Raw genomic sequence first — 18,376 nt, forward strand, 5'->3', positions numbered from 1 at the left:
TGAAAATTCAAACATTGAAGCGCAATCAGAATTCATTCAGAATTTAAAAAGCACCATGGAAAAATTAAAACCCGTCCCATTTCGTCATCACTCGAAGCAGAAACCATTTATATTCAAAGATTTAAAAACTTGCTCACACGTGTTTGTCCGTACTGACAGTGTTCGTCATAGTTTGCAACAACCATATCATGGACCATATAAAGTTTTAAAGAGAACCGATAAAATTTTCACTGTTAAAATGAAGCAAAAAGAAGTTAATGTATCTATAGATAGAATAAAGCCCTATTTTTTGGACATTTCTACAGAATCTGAAAAGACTTCAGAAACACCTTTACTGGTAGAAAAGAATTGTGGACCTATTTCATCGTCTACAATTTCTAAAGCTGCTACAAAGCAAGGCAATGGAAACAAAAGAGTGAAGCTTGTTATTCCACCCCAAGTGACTAGATCTGGACGTACAGTGTGTATTCCAGCACGTTACACATGAGATTCTTCATCGTTCGAGTAACTCACTAGGGGGGGGGAGTTCTGTGGTGCGCAAGAGCAATAACATAACAAGCATTTATATTTAGTTTTATGAAAAATAAAAACAACGTTGCTAAGACAACTCAATATTAATTACTATATTGACGTTCCAGACATTGGGATGTAAAAGTTATAATGGATTTATATATTTTATATTAACTTGTAAATAACTGTGTATATTAAATGTTGTGATGTCTCCAATTTACTTCGTTTTTATTTATCCAAAATCGCACATAGTAGGAAAATAGAAAACCTTCCCTTACAGTACCACCCGACATTTCAAATATGTTCGCGAGAGAGTCTCCTAATGATGCCAATAACTACGACTTTGTAAAAGAATTGATTCTTAAACAATATAAGCTTAATGCAGAGGAACTCAAACAAAATTTTTATCGACATTTTAAATCACCTGAAAAATCTTGGCGAAATTTTGCACAAGAATTAAATTGCTATTTTAGCGAATGGGTTTCTGAAGTAAAAATTACCACTTTCGATGATCTTAAGAGTTTGATGGTTACCGAGAAAATGAAACGTCATGTACCAAATGACATGAGAGATCATTTTCTTGAAGATTGGATGGAATTGAATTCTTATTCCAAATTAGCCGGGAAATTGGACGTCTATGAAAGTTTAAAAAACAGTTTCAAGGAAAAGTCTGTGTCTTATAATCGAAGTAACCAAAATGATTCTTGGCGATCTATGAACCAAAGTGATATCAGAACTAAAGAAAAGTTGACTTGGCAGAAAAATAATGTTAAAGAAAATGTTCGCGAAAGAGAATTTGAAAGAAGAAGACAGCTTAGATGCTATGAATGTGGTTCTTATGATCATCTACGCCCTCAATGTCCCAAGGCGAAAGCAAATTCAGAAACTGTGGCTTCGCTTCACGTTTCGGAACCAAGGTTTCCTGATATAATGACACCATATACGAGCATTTGCGTGGTAAATGGCGTTGACATTTCAATACTACGAGACACTGGCGCAACCTTGGATTTAATTCCTAGGAGATTTGTAAAACCTGAAATGTACACGGGTGAGTTTGTTTGGATAAAAACTCCAATACAGGAAGAATCATTTTGTTTCCCATTAGCCGGAGTTGAATTAAACTGTAAGTTAGGAAAAGTGGTTACTAAGGCAGCTGTATTAGGTGATTCTCTTGATCAAGGGTATTATTTATTGGGTAACAAAACGGGTGCTCTATTGGAAAATTCGTTTGAAGTCCCAATGATAAGTGCTGTAATGACTCGAAAACAAGAAAAAATGAATGAAAGGAGGGAAGTAGAAAATAAAGATAATGTACAGCTCGGTATAGTCGATTTCAATGAACTTCCGTTACTTCTGATCAAACGGCGAAAAGCGATGACTTACTCACTGAAAAGATATTACCTTGTAATAAAGAATTTATTGGTATCGAACTGTTAAATATTTCGCCACAAAATTTCCAAGAATCCCAAAGAGAAAGTGAAGAGTTTAAAATTATTTTTGAAAAGATTCGTGACTCTCCTTTGTCACAGAATAAATACGAGATTTATAATGAAATTTTATATTTTATGAAAAAAGATAGAAGTGGTGAAAAAAGGAGGCTATTAATGGTACCAGAAAAATTTAGGTTTCAGCTGATGAACCTCTGTCATGAAAGTGTTGTATCTCATCTAGGAGCTACCAAAACGAAGGATGCGATGGCAAAAATTTTTTATTGGCCAAATTGTTACCGAGATATTGAAGATTTTGTTAAAACATGTGATTTGTGTCAACGGGTTGGAAAATCTCAAGATAAAAGGAAAGCTCCTTTAAAGTTAGTGCCCGTTATTCCAGAGATATTCACTAAAATAAATGTCGATACATGTGGGCCTCTCCCTATCACTGATTCAGGAAATAGATATCTTATTACTGCAATTTGTTTGTCTTCTAAATATCCGGATGCCATCCCAGTAACAGACATTAGCTCACCTAGAGTGGTGGAGGCATTGTTAATTTTTAGCAGAATGGGCTTCCCTAGAGAGTTACAATGTGATCAAGGAACGTCTTTTGTCAGCGCTCTTACAACAGAATTCTTGGAAAAATTTGGAATCAGAGTATTACATAGCTCTGTGCAGCACCCACAAAGTAATCCGGTTGAACGCTTTCATAGGACTATGAAAAGAATTTTACGCGTCCTATGCTTAGAGTCTGGAACGAATTGGGAGCAACATTTACCTCATGTGCTTTTTGCTTTAAGGTCTGTGGTACATAATAGTACCGGATTTACTCCAGCTGAACTAGTGCATGGAAAAAATCTTCGAACGCCCATGACATTAATTTATGAAAAATTATCTAATAAAATTGATTCTGAAAATACGGTCACGGAGTATGTTTTCTCCCTTTTAAATAGAATGAGAAGAAGCCAGGAACTTGCAGTTCAGAACATGAAAGATGCCAAACAGAAACAAAAAGTTTGGTATGATAGGAAAGTCATTAGGCGAGATTTTAAAATGGGCGAGGCTGTTTTAGTTATAGCGCCTACAAGACCTAATAAATTATCAGTGCAATGGATTGGGCCAATGAAAGTGGTGAAAAAACTATCTGAAACAAATTATGTGGTTCAAACTTTGGAAAAAGATACGACTCACGTGTATCACGTTAATATGCTAAAGCCTTATTTCCAAAGAACTGAAACCGTTAATTTAGTTCAACTGATGACTCCAAGTGCTTTGGATTTGCACTATTCGATGGAACCGGTTAATTTTGAAAATGAGGAGAAGTTTAAGAAATTATTGCAGGATAGTGAAGTAGAAACTTGACTGGATGATCACCAAATAAGCGAATTGAAACTTCTACTGGATAAATACATTGATTTGTTTTCAACTGACCCTGGTTGTACTCATTTAGTAGAATTAGAAACCGAAAAGCCAATATATACAAAACCCTATCTCTTCGTCAAACTAAAATATTGAAAGAAGAAAATGCTGATGGCTAAGATCATTGAATCTGATTTCGCGTCACCATTAATATTAGTTGAAGTTCCAGGAAAAGATCCTAAGCCATGTATCGACGTTTGAATCAAATTACTCGTAGCCTTTACCAAATATTGAAGAAAGAGTAGAGCAAGTGTCCAAAGCTAAGTACATAAGCTTAATCGATATGACCAGAGGATATTGACAGCTGCCTTTGAATAAAAGAGCTCAACGATATGCTGCATTTGTTACTTCTTTTGGATCCTTTAGACCACTGAGAATGGCTTTTGGATTAAAGAATGCATCTTTTTATTTTAGTAAACTAATGGCCGAAATACTAAAAGGATGTGAAAATTACGCTCTTCCATACCTCGATGACGTCACCATTTTCTCGAACACTTGGGATGAACATATTATTCATCTCAACACCGCATTGAAAAGAATTCAAGACGCCAATTTAAAGATTAAGCCATCTAAATGTAAATTTGCACAATTCTATGCAAAATATCTAGGCCATCAAGTGGGACAAAGACAAAGAAGTCCAGGAGAACTCAAGGTAAAAACTGTTGAAGACTTCCCTGTACCAAAAACCAAGAGTGAAGTGCGGGCTTTCTTGGGACTTGCTGGATATTATCGTAAATATATTCCAGAGTTTTCCTTAATCTCAAACCCAATAACGGATTTATTGAAAGGAAAATCTAAGAAGGAGTCTATACTTTGGAATGACGAATGTCAAGAGGCTTTCATAACCCTGAAATTGAAGTTATCTGATAGCCCCGTTCTGTACAGTCCTGATTTTGATAAACCCTTTATAGTACAGTGTGATGCCTCAAAACTTGGAATGGGTGTAGTATTATCGCAAATCAATGATAGAGGAGAAGAACATCCCATACTATATTTAAGTAGAAAATTCAGTGAAGCTGAAAGTAGGTACAGTACCGTAGAAAAAGAATGTTTGGCAATTATATTTGCTGTCAAGAAGTTAAAGTGCTATATATATGGTCCTCACAAATTTATAATTCAAACAGATCATAATCCTTTAGTATGGCTTAAACAAAACACTGGATTCAATTTCCGACTATTACGATGGGCCTTATCCTTGCAGCATTTGAACTTCGTTATACATAAACCTGGAACTATGCATATCAATGCTGATAGTTTGAGTCGACTAACTTAGTCATTTGGGCACATCAAGTTGAGCCTGTTGTTAACTTTTATTTTCCTATATACAGATAAACAAAACAGTTTTATGTCAGCCTATATAGATCAGTTTTGACAAAATTTTATGTATGTTTTTTTTGCCATTTCCTACTTTTGCAAAGAAAACTCTGTGGAAGGGAGGAGTTAGACTGTAACGTAACAGTGTGTGACAACTGAGCTAAAAGCATCAATTCTTCGAGAGGTAATGCTAAAATGATGTTGCTTGAGAGACACACACGAGAAGTGATGTTCTTTTTTTTTTTGTTGAGAAAGAGAGTTTTTTTCTGAGAAGATATATTTTCTTTGGGTAATATTTTGTGATTTTTCGTGTGAATGTTTAAATAAATTGTTTGGTACAACTCACGTCTTATTTCTGGTTGTTGTGACACAACAATGTGTATATTCTAAATTAATATTAAGCGAAACTTAATCTAAATAAATCAATAATCACTGGGGACCTCGGGATTGTGACACCCGTGTTTACTCACAAGTAAACCCCCTGAGGAAATATTTTGGTCATAATCAATTTCCAAGTATATGACCATGAATCCCTAATGAGCTGTGAAGTTAGTGAAATCTGATTTTTCAGAAGAAAAAATCTGCCAATGCAAAAACTAGATTGTAAGTTTTGCTTTGTTAGTTTCCAGTATAATTTTATTCATGGAGCCCTGAATAACTCATAATAGTTTGAGATCAATGCATAGAACATTACTGTGTATTAAAAAATATATAACTAGTCTCGATTTGTTCCCTATCTTTCATAGCAAAATTAAATTTAAATTTGCTATAGAAATCAAAACTTCCTTCATCAAATAATTTTAAAATAGGGTTCTAATAATCTCAAAATGGAGACAGTAATGTGCACATTTTTGTACTAAAGTAATTTGATACAAAATCACTGAATTCTCCTTTTAAAAAATTCTATACTACTCCGTAGTTGATTGAAATTAAACATTTTTATCGCTAGAGCTACCGTTAATTAATGGTATTCAAGTTTATTTTTTTAAAATTAAAAAAATCATGTATAGTTTTAAGATATTTTGACAACTTTCAATCATATACTTAAGAAGTTATATTTCCCTCATCAATTTCCTCATGGCCATTTTTTACTTTCATGATTTGTATGACCTATGCAAATTAACACTAATTTGCTTCCACTACTTGCTTTGCTTTCGCCAGTAAAATCCCTCAATAGCTTCATCAGACAATAGCTTCTACTAGAATTATCTTCCATTTTTGTTCCACACAAATTCTATAAGCTTAGGCGTTATATGTTAATATCATTAAGCATTCTAATTAAGTAATAACATCACTTTTTCGCACTCACTAAAGTGTGACTATATGTGTATAGTGTTTATTTTAAATTCATAGTAAGTAAACCTTATTCCAAATAAAACAATAATCACTGGGGTGCCTCGGGATTGTGACACCCGTGTTTACTCATGAGTAAACCCCCTGAGGAATTATTTAGATCATAATTAACTCCTTTTGACTGATAATTAGGATCTTACGATCTCTCCAACAAACTTCATTTTTTAAATTAGTTGAGAGATTGATTGCTAACAGATTCATTTTTCAGATGGGCCCACAGAGCTGTTATTCCCATTATTTTTGATGTCTGGTGAGGTCATGAGCTTCTTGTATCTACTGTCTCTGGATCCATTCAGCCGTCTCCGATATTCTGAACCATCTGACTCACCACCTAAATAAAACACAAGATTCACAATTTAAGCAATTTATCTAAAAATAAATTAAAGTGACGACATAACTTCTGGAGAAACAAAAATATTACAACTAGCTCTCTAACTTGCAATCTAGTACAGTGAAATAATTTGGTACCCAAATTAGTTATATTATGCTCGTTTTAATAAAAGATAATACTTGAAAGTGAAACCATTGCAGGGTTCGAAGTCAATTTCAGATAGAAAAAAATTCCCTGACATTTCCACGTATATCGAGAAAACTTCAATGAAAATGAAGACTATATTTTATCTATAACATGCAATTTTTCATCAAAACACTTTCAGTTTTTAAGTCATATATTAGATTCTGTGAACAAAAGAAATATAACTGAATAAGGAGGAAGGCACAGAAGTTTCACTAAAATGTAAAATTTTTGCTACAAATAATTGTCATAGAATTATTCAACATGAATCTCAATAACTGACTCATTGTTACTGACAATTTTGAGACTGATTATTTTCCAGGTAAGAATTTTACAGGTTTTTATAAACTTTCCCAGCTCAATAGAATCAAAATAAAATTCCAGTTTCTCCTTTGAATTGTGGAAGCCCTTATAAACACACATTTTTATAAATAACTTGTTTTTTCTCTCTTCATTTTCTAATTTACAGTTTTAAACTAAATAAATATTTCTGCACTATTTCCTACCACTTAAGCAAAATTTAAGTATAGGTTCTATTATAATTTATTTTTTATCTTTATAATTTTCTTTGAATAATATAACTTAGGATTGGATGACACGAAATTGACATAAATGATTGTTGGCTACGGAAGCTTTGCAGAGATACATAGAATTAAAAATATGTCCATAATACGAGGCATCCGTTTTGTCCATAACATGAAATGCCGTTTAGAGTGTAATTAGATCTTTGTTTTAACAGAAAATAGTTAATGTTTAATTTATCTTAGCAATAAAAATGTAAATAATTTATGAAATCAAATCTATTTTTCTTGATGCAGCCCCCTCATAAATTAAAGCTATCGGATAGCTGTTTTTATTTATTTATCTTTTTTCTTCTTTAAGATTATTGACATTTTACTATTTTTCAATATTTTTTAAAGAATAATTCTTAAACACGAAACTGGAAAAGTTTTGGGGGTAAAACGTACTGTTTAACTATTGCTAACTTTCAAAATGATTTCCGTAATTTTTAGATCTCTATAGAAAAAAATAAAAAAAGCTTTATTTTGCATGAAAAGGAAGATGGACGGTAAGTCGTCTTTTTAAGGCAAAGTGAGACGGAAAATTTCGTTAAGCTAAATTTTATTAAGAAAAAATTGGATTACAAAAAACAACATTCTTAAAAGTAACTGCATCAATTAAATAAAAAAAAATTGTTATATTGCTTTTAAAATAAAGCTTTGTAAAAGCCTTATAAATTGCATTGAGCTATTGGAAAAAAGTAAATAAAAAAACTTACCGCCTACCAGCAGGCCGGCGACGAACTCGTCGTTCTTTGTAGCTTAACGACGGGTCCACAGGCCGCAATCTTTTTGCCACGGGAGCAGCATCGTTCTTCTGCTGATCTGTCAGCTTGGCAGAAAAGGAAAAATCATTTAACATCTCAAGTCGCGTGCTTCGACTCTTCCCTACAAAAAAAAAATTTTTTTTTTTTTTAGAAACAAATGTATACAAATAATTTTAAGCGTAGAAAATATAAATTAAAAGCCATAATATACTGCCTATTCTCCTTTTTTTTAAATTTGGATTTTTGACTATCAAAATATGGGGGTAGACACAATTTGAAAAATATAATCCGGTTAAATTAGTCAGGAGAGCGCTCGAAAATTTCGATTGTTAATTTTTTTTAAACGGTATTTTGCAAAAATTCGTGAATTTTTTAAACGAATCAAAAACTTTTTAATCACAATTATAATTTTTTTTTTATAAAAGCAAATATAATGTAGAAAATCATTTTTAAAAGCTTTTTGCTATTTTTTTTATTTTATTTGTGTCGAAAAATGTTTTTACTTTTAGGTAAGAAAAAATTTACACTATTTTGATTTATTAAATTTTAAATGACTAAATACGGAAATGGAACGACTTTGATTAAATACTTCTTAAATGATAGATTTTTCATAACTCAAAACTATTCAACAGATTTGACTCAAATCTTGTTCAGTTTAAATGAATAGTTTAGAAGGTTGTAATCTTACAATTTTGTATTTTTTAGCATTAAATAAAATGATAAACAATTAGGAGAAATAATATTTTTCCTTAAATTTTAATTAACTTTAGGAATTTTGTAACTTTTGTTCTTGTTTTGTTGTTCAAAAACTATAAGCCAATAAGAATAAGGTATGTTAATTTAAAGGAAACACTTTAGTATAATAAGTATTTAGTATAATAGTTATTCAGTTATAATTCTAAAATAAGCATTTATACTTAAGTTATAATAGAAGCAGACTCTTCAAACTAGTAACTATGTTTGAATAAGCAAATATGCTTAATTTGGTTGTAATAAATCCAAGTTCCGAAACCAAAACTAAACAAAACCGAAACTTAAGAACCATGTAATTGCCCCTAATCTAAATGATCTCTGGTTTAATTTAATGGTTAAAATTCCAATAAACGAACAAATAAATTACAAGCGATATAAAAACTAATATACTGATTTTTAGAAATAAACAAAAGGAATTTAAATAAAACTGCTTTTTAATGATTAAACACTGATTACGCGCAATGCTTATGAATTTTTTTATTGATTAGTGTATTAAGTTATGAATTGTTTATTGAAAGTTATTAAGCCTTGCTTAAAATATTCTAAGATTTTGCCCAACATATTAAATGCTAGTGATAAAAATTCGACTGAAAGCTGATTAATCGATACTGGAAATATTTATTCCATTTTTAATTGTTTAATTTTTTTAAAGTAATTTTGTCATTAACGGTAGTCAACGTTTAATTTCGCCGCTATGAGGAAAATTCGGAATTCTAGGTGCCTTCTCAAAAATTAATTTTCCTACCTACTATTATCACTAAGAAGAATAAGAATAAGTAACCAATCGTTTTGAGAACATCGTGATGTCATTCAACAACGTTTGTAAATGCTGGGAGATTATATTAAATAGTAACACTTACTTGGAGGTCTGACTGCCACAGGAGGATTTGCAGGGATAACGGCAACAGGAGGATTGACAACTGGCTGAGCAATAACTGCAACGGCCACAGGAGGATTTGCAGGGATAAGGGGAGGTGCAGCAGGAGGATTAACAACAGCAATAACTGCAGGGACATCTGAATCATCGGAATCATCCCCAGATAACTGCAAACACAGAGAGAGAGAGATTATTAGATAATAGGTCGTTTTCCAGACAAAAAGGTCGCTATGACAATTGCTATTTTCAGTTGTTTGAGATAGATACTTACGTTGATGATGTCCGGGACTCCATCATCATCTTCATCATCCTCATCAGCGACCTGCTGTAAACAACGAGAATATGTAAGGTTTAACTACAAAATAGGAAAATTTTCCAGAAAAAATAGTCATGAGAGATAAATTTAAGGTACGTATGAGATATGCACATTAAAAAAATAATAAAATTACGACTCAGCTGAAGTGGAACTGACGGTAAGATTTCCTAAAAGAAAACAATCACATTGGAAAATTGTATGTATAAATTATATAATTGTTTTTTTTTCTCCAGCTTTGAGCAATGTAGATGCTAGTAGTTGATTTCCTGGTAGTACTTCGAGCAGGAGTAAACCCACTCATTTTTTTAATTACATTTGTCATTTGTTCATAATTTTAGTGTGATTATTTGAGCATTGATCTAGTTTCTTTTACACATGGGGACTCAGGGCCAGAAAATAATATTTTTTATCGTTATTGAATATCGTCTTTGTTCTAAATTGGGTGTGGTTAGTTGCACGTTCTTGCTCCTCTGATTACTTTCTGCAAATCAGGTGAGATATATTTTTTTTAATGTTTAAAGCGAAAAAGGAAGATCTTTTAAAATTTGCTACTGAACTGAATATTCAACAGTAGAAAAATTTTACTCTGATGGAAAGTAAAACTGATAGAAAATTCCGATGCACTTAAAAAAATTTTTAAACTTGTGCTGGAAATGTTAGAATGTATTACTAATGAAAGGGAATTAGCATCGGAGGAATCAAAACAAAAACAACTGGTCTTGGAGAAATTAAAAATTACCAGATTAGAAAAAGAATTGAAACTCAAACAAATACAAATTCAAAATTTAGTGGATCTCAGCTTAGTGGAGGACTACAACCAATCGCGAATCAGGATTCAAAAAGTGTAATACGTAGTGTGAAAACATTGCCATTACCCGTTGTCATACAAACAAACAAACAGAGGAATTATTTAATATTCCAGATAAAGGAGATGGTGTATGAGGTTGCAACATTTAAAAGAAATTAATTTTGAGTAGGGGATGATGGATGGTAACTCAAAGATGGCACAAACATGCAAGAAAAAGAAACAAACTGAAAATCGAGTAAAAAACTTGCAGCAAAAGTAAAAATCATTAAAGTCAAAAAAGTTGTATGATTTGCTGTTGTTACCATTTGAATTGAAAACCATGTTAATATAATATGGTTATCTTAAATATTCAGCAAAAACTATTTTGAAAGTTTTTGTTACAGTTTATGACAAAATATTTCATACTATCAATGAAGGGAGATAATAGAGGATACTTAAATAATAAAAATATTTTAAACAGAGTTGATTACAAACTTTTTCTTCAATCTGTGATTAAACCTTCTAAAGTTGTGTGGGGGTCTGTGCAGACATTTTGTGAAAAGGTCCGTTTTTCGTGAAATTGTAAAAAAACTCACATTCTTTCAAGCAGGGTCAGCTTTTATGAATTTGTGCAAATAGGGTCCGGTTATTGAAAAAAACTTTTTCTAGAAGTTTTTAAATTCTAAATAGATACAAGATTATGAACTTTAAAATCATAATAAAAAAAAATTAAATTTTAAAAAATAAACAACAATTGCTGCTTCTAAACTAGAGATGCAACATACAAATATTTGGTATTTAGCCTATACTGCTGAACGCAGAATATTCATTTCGGACGAATAATGGAAGAATCGAAGACAGAACTAAATTCGTTTACATCAATCTTTCTTGTTTTCTGCCCTGGGAAGGGTTTATTCGATTAAGAAAACAATAATGAAGATAAACAAACTTGTGAAGTGTCAGATTAAAAGAAAATTAATTGTCCGTTTTTAAGTTAAAATATTTTGTGAAGGGTCCGTTTTTATGAAAATATATTTTGTGCAGAATGAACCCAAATTTCTTCTAAACAGATCCCTGATTGATATCACTGAAGTCAAAAAACAATTAAGTGAGGGGAATTCATAACCAGAGGAAAAAAATAGATTAATTAGAAAACTAAAAGATTTATTCCGATATATATGCCAGGTAAAAATCTTAAAAAAAAAAGAGGTTAAAGATCGCATTTATGTTTAAATAGTGTGAAATAGTATGTTTGTGGGGAACTTACTACAACAGCAGCCACCTGTTGTTGCTCTAGTATCTGTTCCAACTCAATTCTCCGTTCCTCCTCTCGAGCCAGGAGATGTTCCATCTCATCATTTTTTTGTTTCAGACTATCATTCTCGAGATGTGCCGCATCAAGTCGTTCCACAAGATGTTGCTGCAAGACATAATAGAAAGAATTATTTGATGCACTTAAAAAAGAATAAAAATGAGTAGTAAACAATTTTAAAAATTTCATCAAGAGGCGCTGTATCATGTTCAACAGCAAGCAAATTATTTAATATGGAGGATAAGTAATATATTCCGAATTTTGTTCAATGGTATTCTTAAAGTGTTTGATATGGAACAGTCTGTTACATTAGCTGACAGGCAGGATGGTCGAATCTTGTGTCCAATCAATTTTGATAAGATTTTGTGTCCAATCAATTTGTAAATCTTATTACATAGCATATACAAAATGTAAAATATTAAAACTATTCCGATGGCTAAGAACTGGGGAATATTATTAAAATAAAATTTATCACTCGAATTTTTACAAGTTACTTAAGGCCAATTGTTCTCAAAGCAGTGAACGAGAAAAACGATTCGCAAATCGATTTCCCCAAATTTTTGGGCGAGAGGAATTATGAACTGTAAGCAATAAAACAATGTTTAAATTATAAGTAAACAATTTTAGCTTTTGAAGAAACAGTCTACAAAAAGTAATTTTTTAATTTTTTCAAGAATCGATTTCGCTTAAATTTCGGATCTTGTTATTTAAAAAAAAAAAAATTATCTTGCATTTTTTCAATGCAAATAAAATAACAAATGTTTATAATTTCTTATTGCATGCAATTATTTTTAAATAAAAAGTTTTTATAACTATAGGTAATAACTTTATTTGATTCACTTTTAATGATAAGATTATAAAGATTAAAAGACCCTTTTGCTCCAGAGGAACGTTACTTGTCACATTTTGCGGTTCATTCAAATGAGTTTTGTGTACTTAAAATAGAGAGCAACCTATGTCGAATCTAAACTTTGGTATTTAAAATAAAGTTTGAGGTTATCACGAAATCCATGACAGTGGCTAAGATGAATTATGGAAAAAAAATTTTAACATTTTCCTTAACAATTGAATAGGTAAATTGCTGGTAGCTAGAAATGTATTATAATATGAAACTGTGAGTGTTCAGCTTAAAGGACACAGCAATTGAAAAATTTCACATAATGACAAAAAAATATTTAATGGAACACTTCAAAAAAACAATATTATAAAAAAATAAACAATATTACATATAAAAAATAAACAATGTACAATATTTTTAAAACAATATTTCTTTCAAGATATGATAAGAAATAACTTTTTTTTCATAAATGGCTAAAAGTATCCAAACATTCTAAGACAGTTAGTCGAACCGAAAACAATTTTTGAACATCCTATTTCGTCAAACCGGAAGTCTTGATATTTTAATGTGGTGGAAGAGCCTAACATTGTGGTGGAAAAGAACGTTCACATACGTCCAAAGAGAAGGGAACCACGAAATCGTCTCATAATAGTCTTGTTGGTAGGGCGTTGGACACATGCCGAAGAAAGTTCGAACACTGCCAGTCGAAAACTCCCGTGGAGTAAATTGTGACTGGTGCACGTTAAATATGTCGGGTCACAAGGACCTCCTAGTTCCAGGGATGAATCAGAACGCCTGGGGGTACTGAATTGATAATTTTCTAATTCAGGTCAAAATTACGATCTGTAGATAAATAAACGGATGTATGTACGGGTTCGTCTTCTAACCCGGGCTGTGACGTGTGTGTGTGCGGCTGCATTCTAGGCCATGGATGGCGCCACTGAAGAACAAGAAAGGTCCCCTCTGCTTTAAATTCGCTTGCTTTCACCAAGCATTGTACATTGGCACAAGTAGTGCCCCGATACTTTTGTCCTGATCATTATTTTAACAAAAGTTTCAAGAAAAATATTCTTACATTGTGAAGTTGCATGGTGTCTAGCACAATTCGCTGCCTAGCAATTTCTTCCCTTAGTGTCTGAAAGAGAAAACAAAATAAAGTATACCTAGGAAGTCATGTATACAATTCGCGCGCATAAAAAAGTACTATAATTTTTTGTACTTCAGGCAAATAAAGTTAAACTTATTATTTTAAGTGTTATTGAATTTTGATCATGTGAAAATGATTTGTAATATTGGTTAAGTACATCAAAGGGTTCCAAAAACAAAGAGACGGTCTAAAAACCTGATTAAATGACAAGTTTTGTGAAAATTTTCGCTCGTTATTTAGGAATTAGACATATCGGATATTTTCAGTACTTCGCAAAATGCCTTTCTCTATTGCCTCGATCGTTATAAATCAACTTGACTAACCCATTTCTATTTAAGTTATTAAAAAAAGTTATGGAACCCCTTAATGCATAACATTCTTTAAGAATTCTGCATATAACTACATACAGGAAAAGAAAACAACTATACGAGTTTTACGGGAACACGTTTAGACACTGATTTTCACAGAAGTTTACCTTACAGTGTAGTAAGAAATAATCATAGAATTACATAATAATTGAGAAACTCTTTTAGTTTTAAATTTTTTTTTAAAAAGAATCAAAATTAAAAACGTAATAGCAGCATAGTAGAATAAGAAAAAATAAATGTTACAAATAAATTTGTGATGCGAAAACACTATAGAGGAAAGCTTTTTGACTTTCATTAATTTTACGCTGATGACAATCAAAACCAATATTGAAATTAATGAGGATCCTACTATAGCTCACAAAAAATTAAAAAATTAAAATCCTGAAAATTGAATTAGAAACGAAACAATTCTGAAATTTTTTAGACTGCGAAACAAAATAGAATAAATTATTGAAGATATCTCGTGTTAGTCTTTGATAAAAAATTATTATTTATGATTGCATATTATTCTATTATTTAATAAAACATATAACAATGTAATATCGTATGTAATATGATAATCAAAATGTACCGAAATCAATGAAAAACTGCAGCATCATTTATAGATTTTTGTGTATAGTTAAATAAAAATAGATGCTTTTAAAGGACTATGTTAACATGAAATATATTGAAAATTTAATTTTCCAAATTGAGATCTCTCCTTTACCATGTTGATTTTTGGTACGAATTATGCAGATAACAACACATTGTTCTATTTAACGTTTTCACAATTAATTCCACCCCAATCTATTTCGGCGCATCGTCAGACCCCGTAGCTAATGAAAACGCCATTTGATTTACAGGATTCAAAAATTGTCAAAAACAATGCCGAAAGAATTTTCTTTTTTTCGACATGACTGTTAAAACCAGATAAAACCGTCAATTGTCACAAACTTTCCAAACCTGCCTAATTATGATATTCTTTTAAAGTGCTTAAAAATATTATTAGAGTGCTTGAAAAGTGCTTCAAAGGTACTTTTTTTGTTGAATAATTTGGCTACGCTATGATATATATATATATCGGGGGTCTGTTAACGGACCCTTCACAAATTTGTTTATCTTCATTTTTATTTTGTTAATCGNATATCAGGGGTATGTCCCGACATTTTGTGAAAGGTCCGTTTTTGTAAAATTGTGAAAAAAATTGCTTGTAATTTGTGAATATAAAATAAACGTTAAGTCGCCTTCTTTGAACCAGGGTCCGCTTTTGTGAATTTGTGCAAATAGGGTCCGGTTATTGAAAAAAACTTTTTCAAGAAGTTTTTAAATTCTAAATAGATACAAGATTATGCTCGGAACTTTAAAATTATAATAATAAAAATTAAATTTTAAAAAATAAACAGCAATTGCAGCTACTAAATTAGCAATGCAACATACAAATATTTGGTATTTAGCTTATACTGCTGAATATTCATTACGGAAGAATGATGGAAGAAACGTCTGCTGAAGACAAAATTTAGTTCGTTTACATCTGTCTTTCTTCCCCCACCCCCTTCCTGGGAAGGGTTTATTCGATTAACAAAACAATGATGAATATAAACAAATTTGTGAAGGGTCCGTTAACGCAGTGGTCCCCAACCCACGGTACCGGTCCGTGGACCAAATGGTACCGGTCCGCCCATTTCATTGAAACTGAATTTAAATTCCTAGGTTTATACCCCAAATTAAAAATATCTGTGTTCCAGTTAAATTTTATTTATTTAAAAAAAATATGCCCCCGAAGGTAGTAGCATAATTTTTTTAATGTTTTAAAAAGTAAAAAAAAAAAGAAATCTTCTGCAACTATTTTCTCATTCCATTAGTTTTAATAAATAAAAAAAAACAATCATCGTAACTGTAAATATCATAAATAAAAAACGAAAGCGCGACGCGACATTTGCATTGGAACTAATAAAGAACTTCGTCTTCTCTCTCGATTCTGACGCCTCACACAGCGAGAGTGTATAGTAAGGCTATAAAAGAGAAGCTGGCTCGTCTGCCATTTAGTCGCCCAAAGACCACGTGACCATGATTCCTCTCTACTGTTTTGTGTGCTTTATGCGGATTTGTTTGTTTTTTGTAAAAATAAAGTGTCTATCACTCCTCTCTCTGTTCACCGGTACTTTCTCAGGTTTAACAGTTCTTGGTGTACGTGTGTATTGTGTCTGCACAAATTTAACTCACAAGTTAGCAAACATGAATACAAAACAGACGTCGTTAGAAAGTTTCCTTGGAAAAAAGAAAAGGCTCAGTGAAGAGACCGAAGAGCTTTCAACATCAAAGAAACATGCAACTTTTAACAGACAATACCATGAGTCCTACTTGAAGTATGGTTTTGTCGGAACAGGCGATTCATACAAACCAAAACCGCTCTGCATAGTTTGCGGCGATCAACTCTCTAATGACGTAATGAAACCTTCAAAACTGCTTCGCCACTTGAACGCCAAGCACCCTGGATTAAAAGACAAGCCTCTGGAGTATTTTGAAAGAAAAAAAAACGGGAACACGACGGACAGAAAAAATTTATGATGGCCGCCACATCAATAAAGAAGAGTGCACTAAGAGCATCATATTTGGTGGCTAACCGCATTGCTAAAGCTAAAAAGCCATTCAATATTGGTGAAGAATTAATCTTGCCCGCCACTAAAGACATTTGCCCTGAAATACTAGAAGCTGCTGTGGAAAAGATAGCACATGTGCCTTTGTCGGCTAGCAATGTGACTAGGCGCATTGAGGAAATAGCCGAAGACATTGAAAAGCAATTGTTGGAGAGGATTAATGCATCACCGTGGTACGCACTCCAGGTTGACGAATCTACAGATATTGACAGCAAGGCAGTACTACTTGTTTATGTGCGATATCTATATCAGGAAGATGTGCATGAGGATTTGTTATGTGCACTATCTTTGCCAACCAACGCCACAGGAGAACTGTTCAAGTCACTGGATGGTTATATGTCAAGACAACTAAAATGGTCCTTTTGTGTAGGCATATGCACAGGCGGAGCTACTGCTATGACCGGACGTCTATCTGGTTTAACTGCTCGGATTACGGAAGTTGCATCTGAGAGTGAAGCTACACATTGTCTCATTCACAGGGAAGTGCTAGCAAGCAGAAAAATGTCACCAGAATTTAACAGCGTATTGATTGATGACGTTAAAGTTATTAACTACATCAAAGCACACGCCCTTAACTCGTGCCTGTTTGAGCAGCTTTGTGAAGAGATGGACGCAGAGTACAGATGCCTTCTGTTATACACAGAAATAAGATGGTTATCCAGAGGAAAATCGCTACTGAGAGTATTTGAATTGCGAGAGCCATTGCAAAGATTTCTCTTAGAAAAGAAGTCACCGCTGGCAGCACATTTCAGTGACAAGGTATGGGTCACCAAACTGGCTTACCTGTGTGACATATTCAACTTGATGAATGAACTCAATCTGTGCTTTCAGGGGAAAATGACAACTGTTTTCAAGTTGGCTGACAAAGTCGCTGACTTTAAAGCCAAACTGGAGTTATGAGCAACCAAAACAAAGCAACGGAATAAACTGGAGATAAGCAACACACTTCGGGTGTCATTGTCTCCGATTACCCCCAGATGGAGCCGTCTTATTGCAAAGAAACAAGCTCAGGATTCTAATTGATGTAACGTTCAAGTAAGTTAAAATGTTAAATCACTTTATTTTTTGGTGTAACTGTATTTTATTTTAAAGGTATGTTTAAATACAATTAAATTAAAATTATAAAATCAAAATAATCTAAAATATAAACAATCAATGCCCCCCCCCCTCAGTGGGCCGTGGTAAAATTATCAAACGTTGACAGGTCCGCGGTGATAAAAAGGTTGGGGAACACTGCGCTAAAGGATGAAATTGAAAATAAGCTTTTAGCAAAAGACGAAAGCATATCAGCCTCCTGAACAGCTGTTTGATTATTTTAATCGTCCTTTTGCTTTTCTCCTGACTTCGTTAATGATTGACCATGCTCCGTGTCTGATAAGGTTCTTTATTCTGCTCTCTAATTTAAATATTAATTAGTAAACACTGTGCATTGATTTCATTCTCTTAAAAGGATTCAGATATTTTTATCTGTG

General features: G+C 32.5%; 2 protein-coding genes across 2 annotated transcripts; both read left to right on the forward strand.

Annotated features, from left to right (window-relative positions):
- The first annotated feature begins 810 nt into the window (after positions 1–810).
- On the forward strand, positions 811–1,947 carry LOC122271873 (uncharacterized). Its single transcript, XM_043054543.1, has one exon. The coding sequence runs from the start codon at positions 811–813 to the stop codon at positions 1,945–1,947; it is 1,137 nt and encodes a 378-aa protein (XP_042910477.1).
- A 14,867-nt stretch (positions 1,948–16,814) lies between these two features.
- Positions 16,815–17,804, forward strand: LOC139426848 (SCAN domain-containing protein 3-like). Its single transcript, XM_071186950.1, has one exon. The coding sequence runs from the start codon at positions 16,815–16,817 to the stop codon at positions 17,802–17,804; it is 990 nt and encodes a 329-aa protein (XP_071043051.1).
- The last annotated feature ends 572 nt before the right edge of the window (positions 17,805–18,376 follow it).

The sequence above is a fragment of the Parasteatoda tepidariorum genome, chromosome 10 (genome assembly GCF_043381705.1).
Source record: "Parasteatoda tepidariorum isolate YZ-2023 chromosome 10, CAS_Ptep_4.0, whole genome shotgun sequence".
NCBI classification, from domain to species: Eukaryota; Metazoa; Arthropoda; class Arachnida; order Araneae; family Theridiidae; genus Parasteatoda; species Parasteatoda tepidariorum.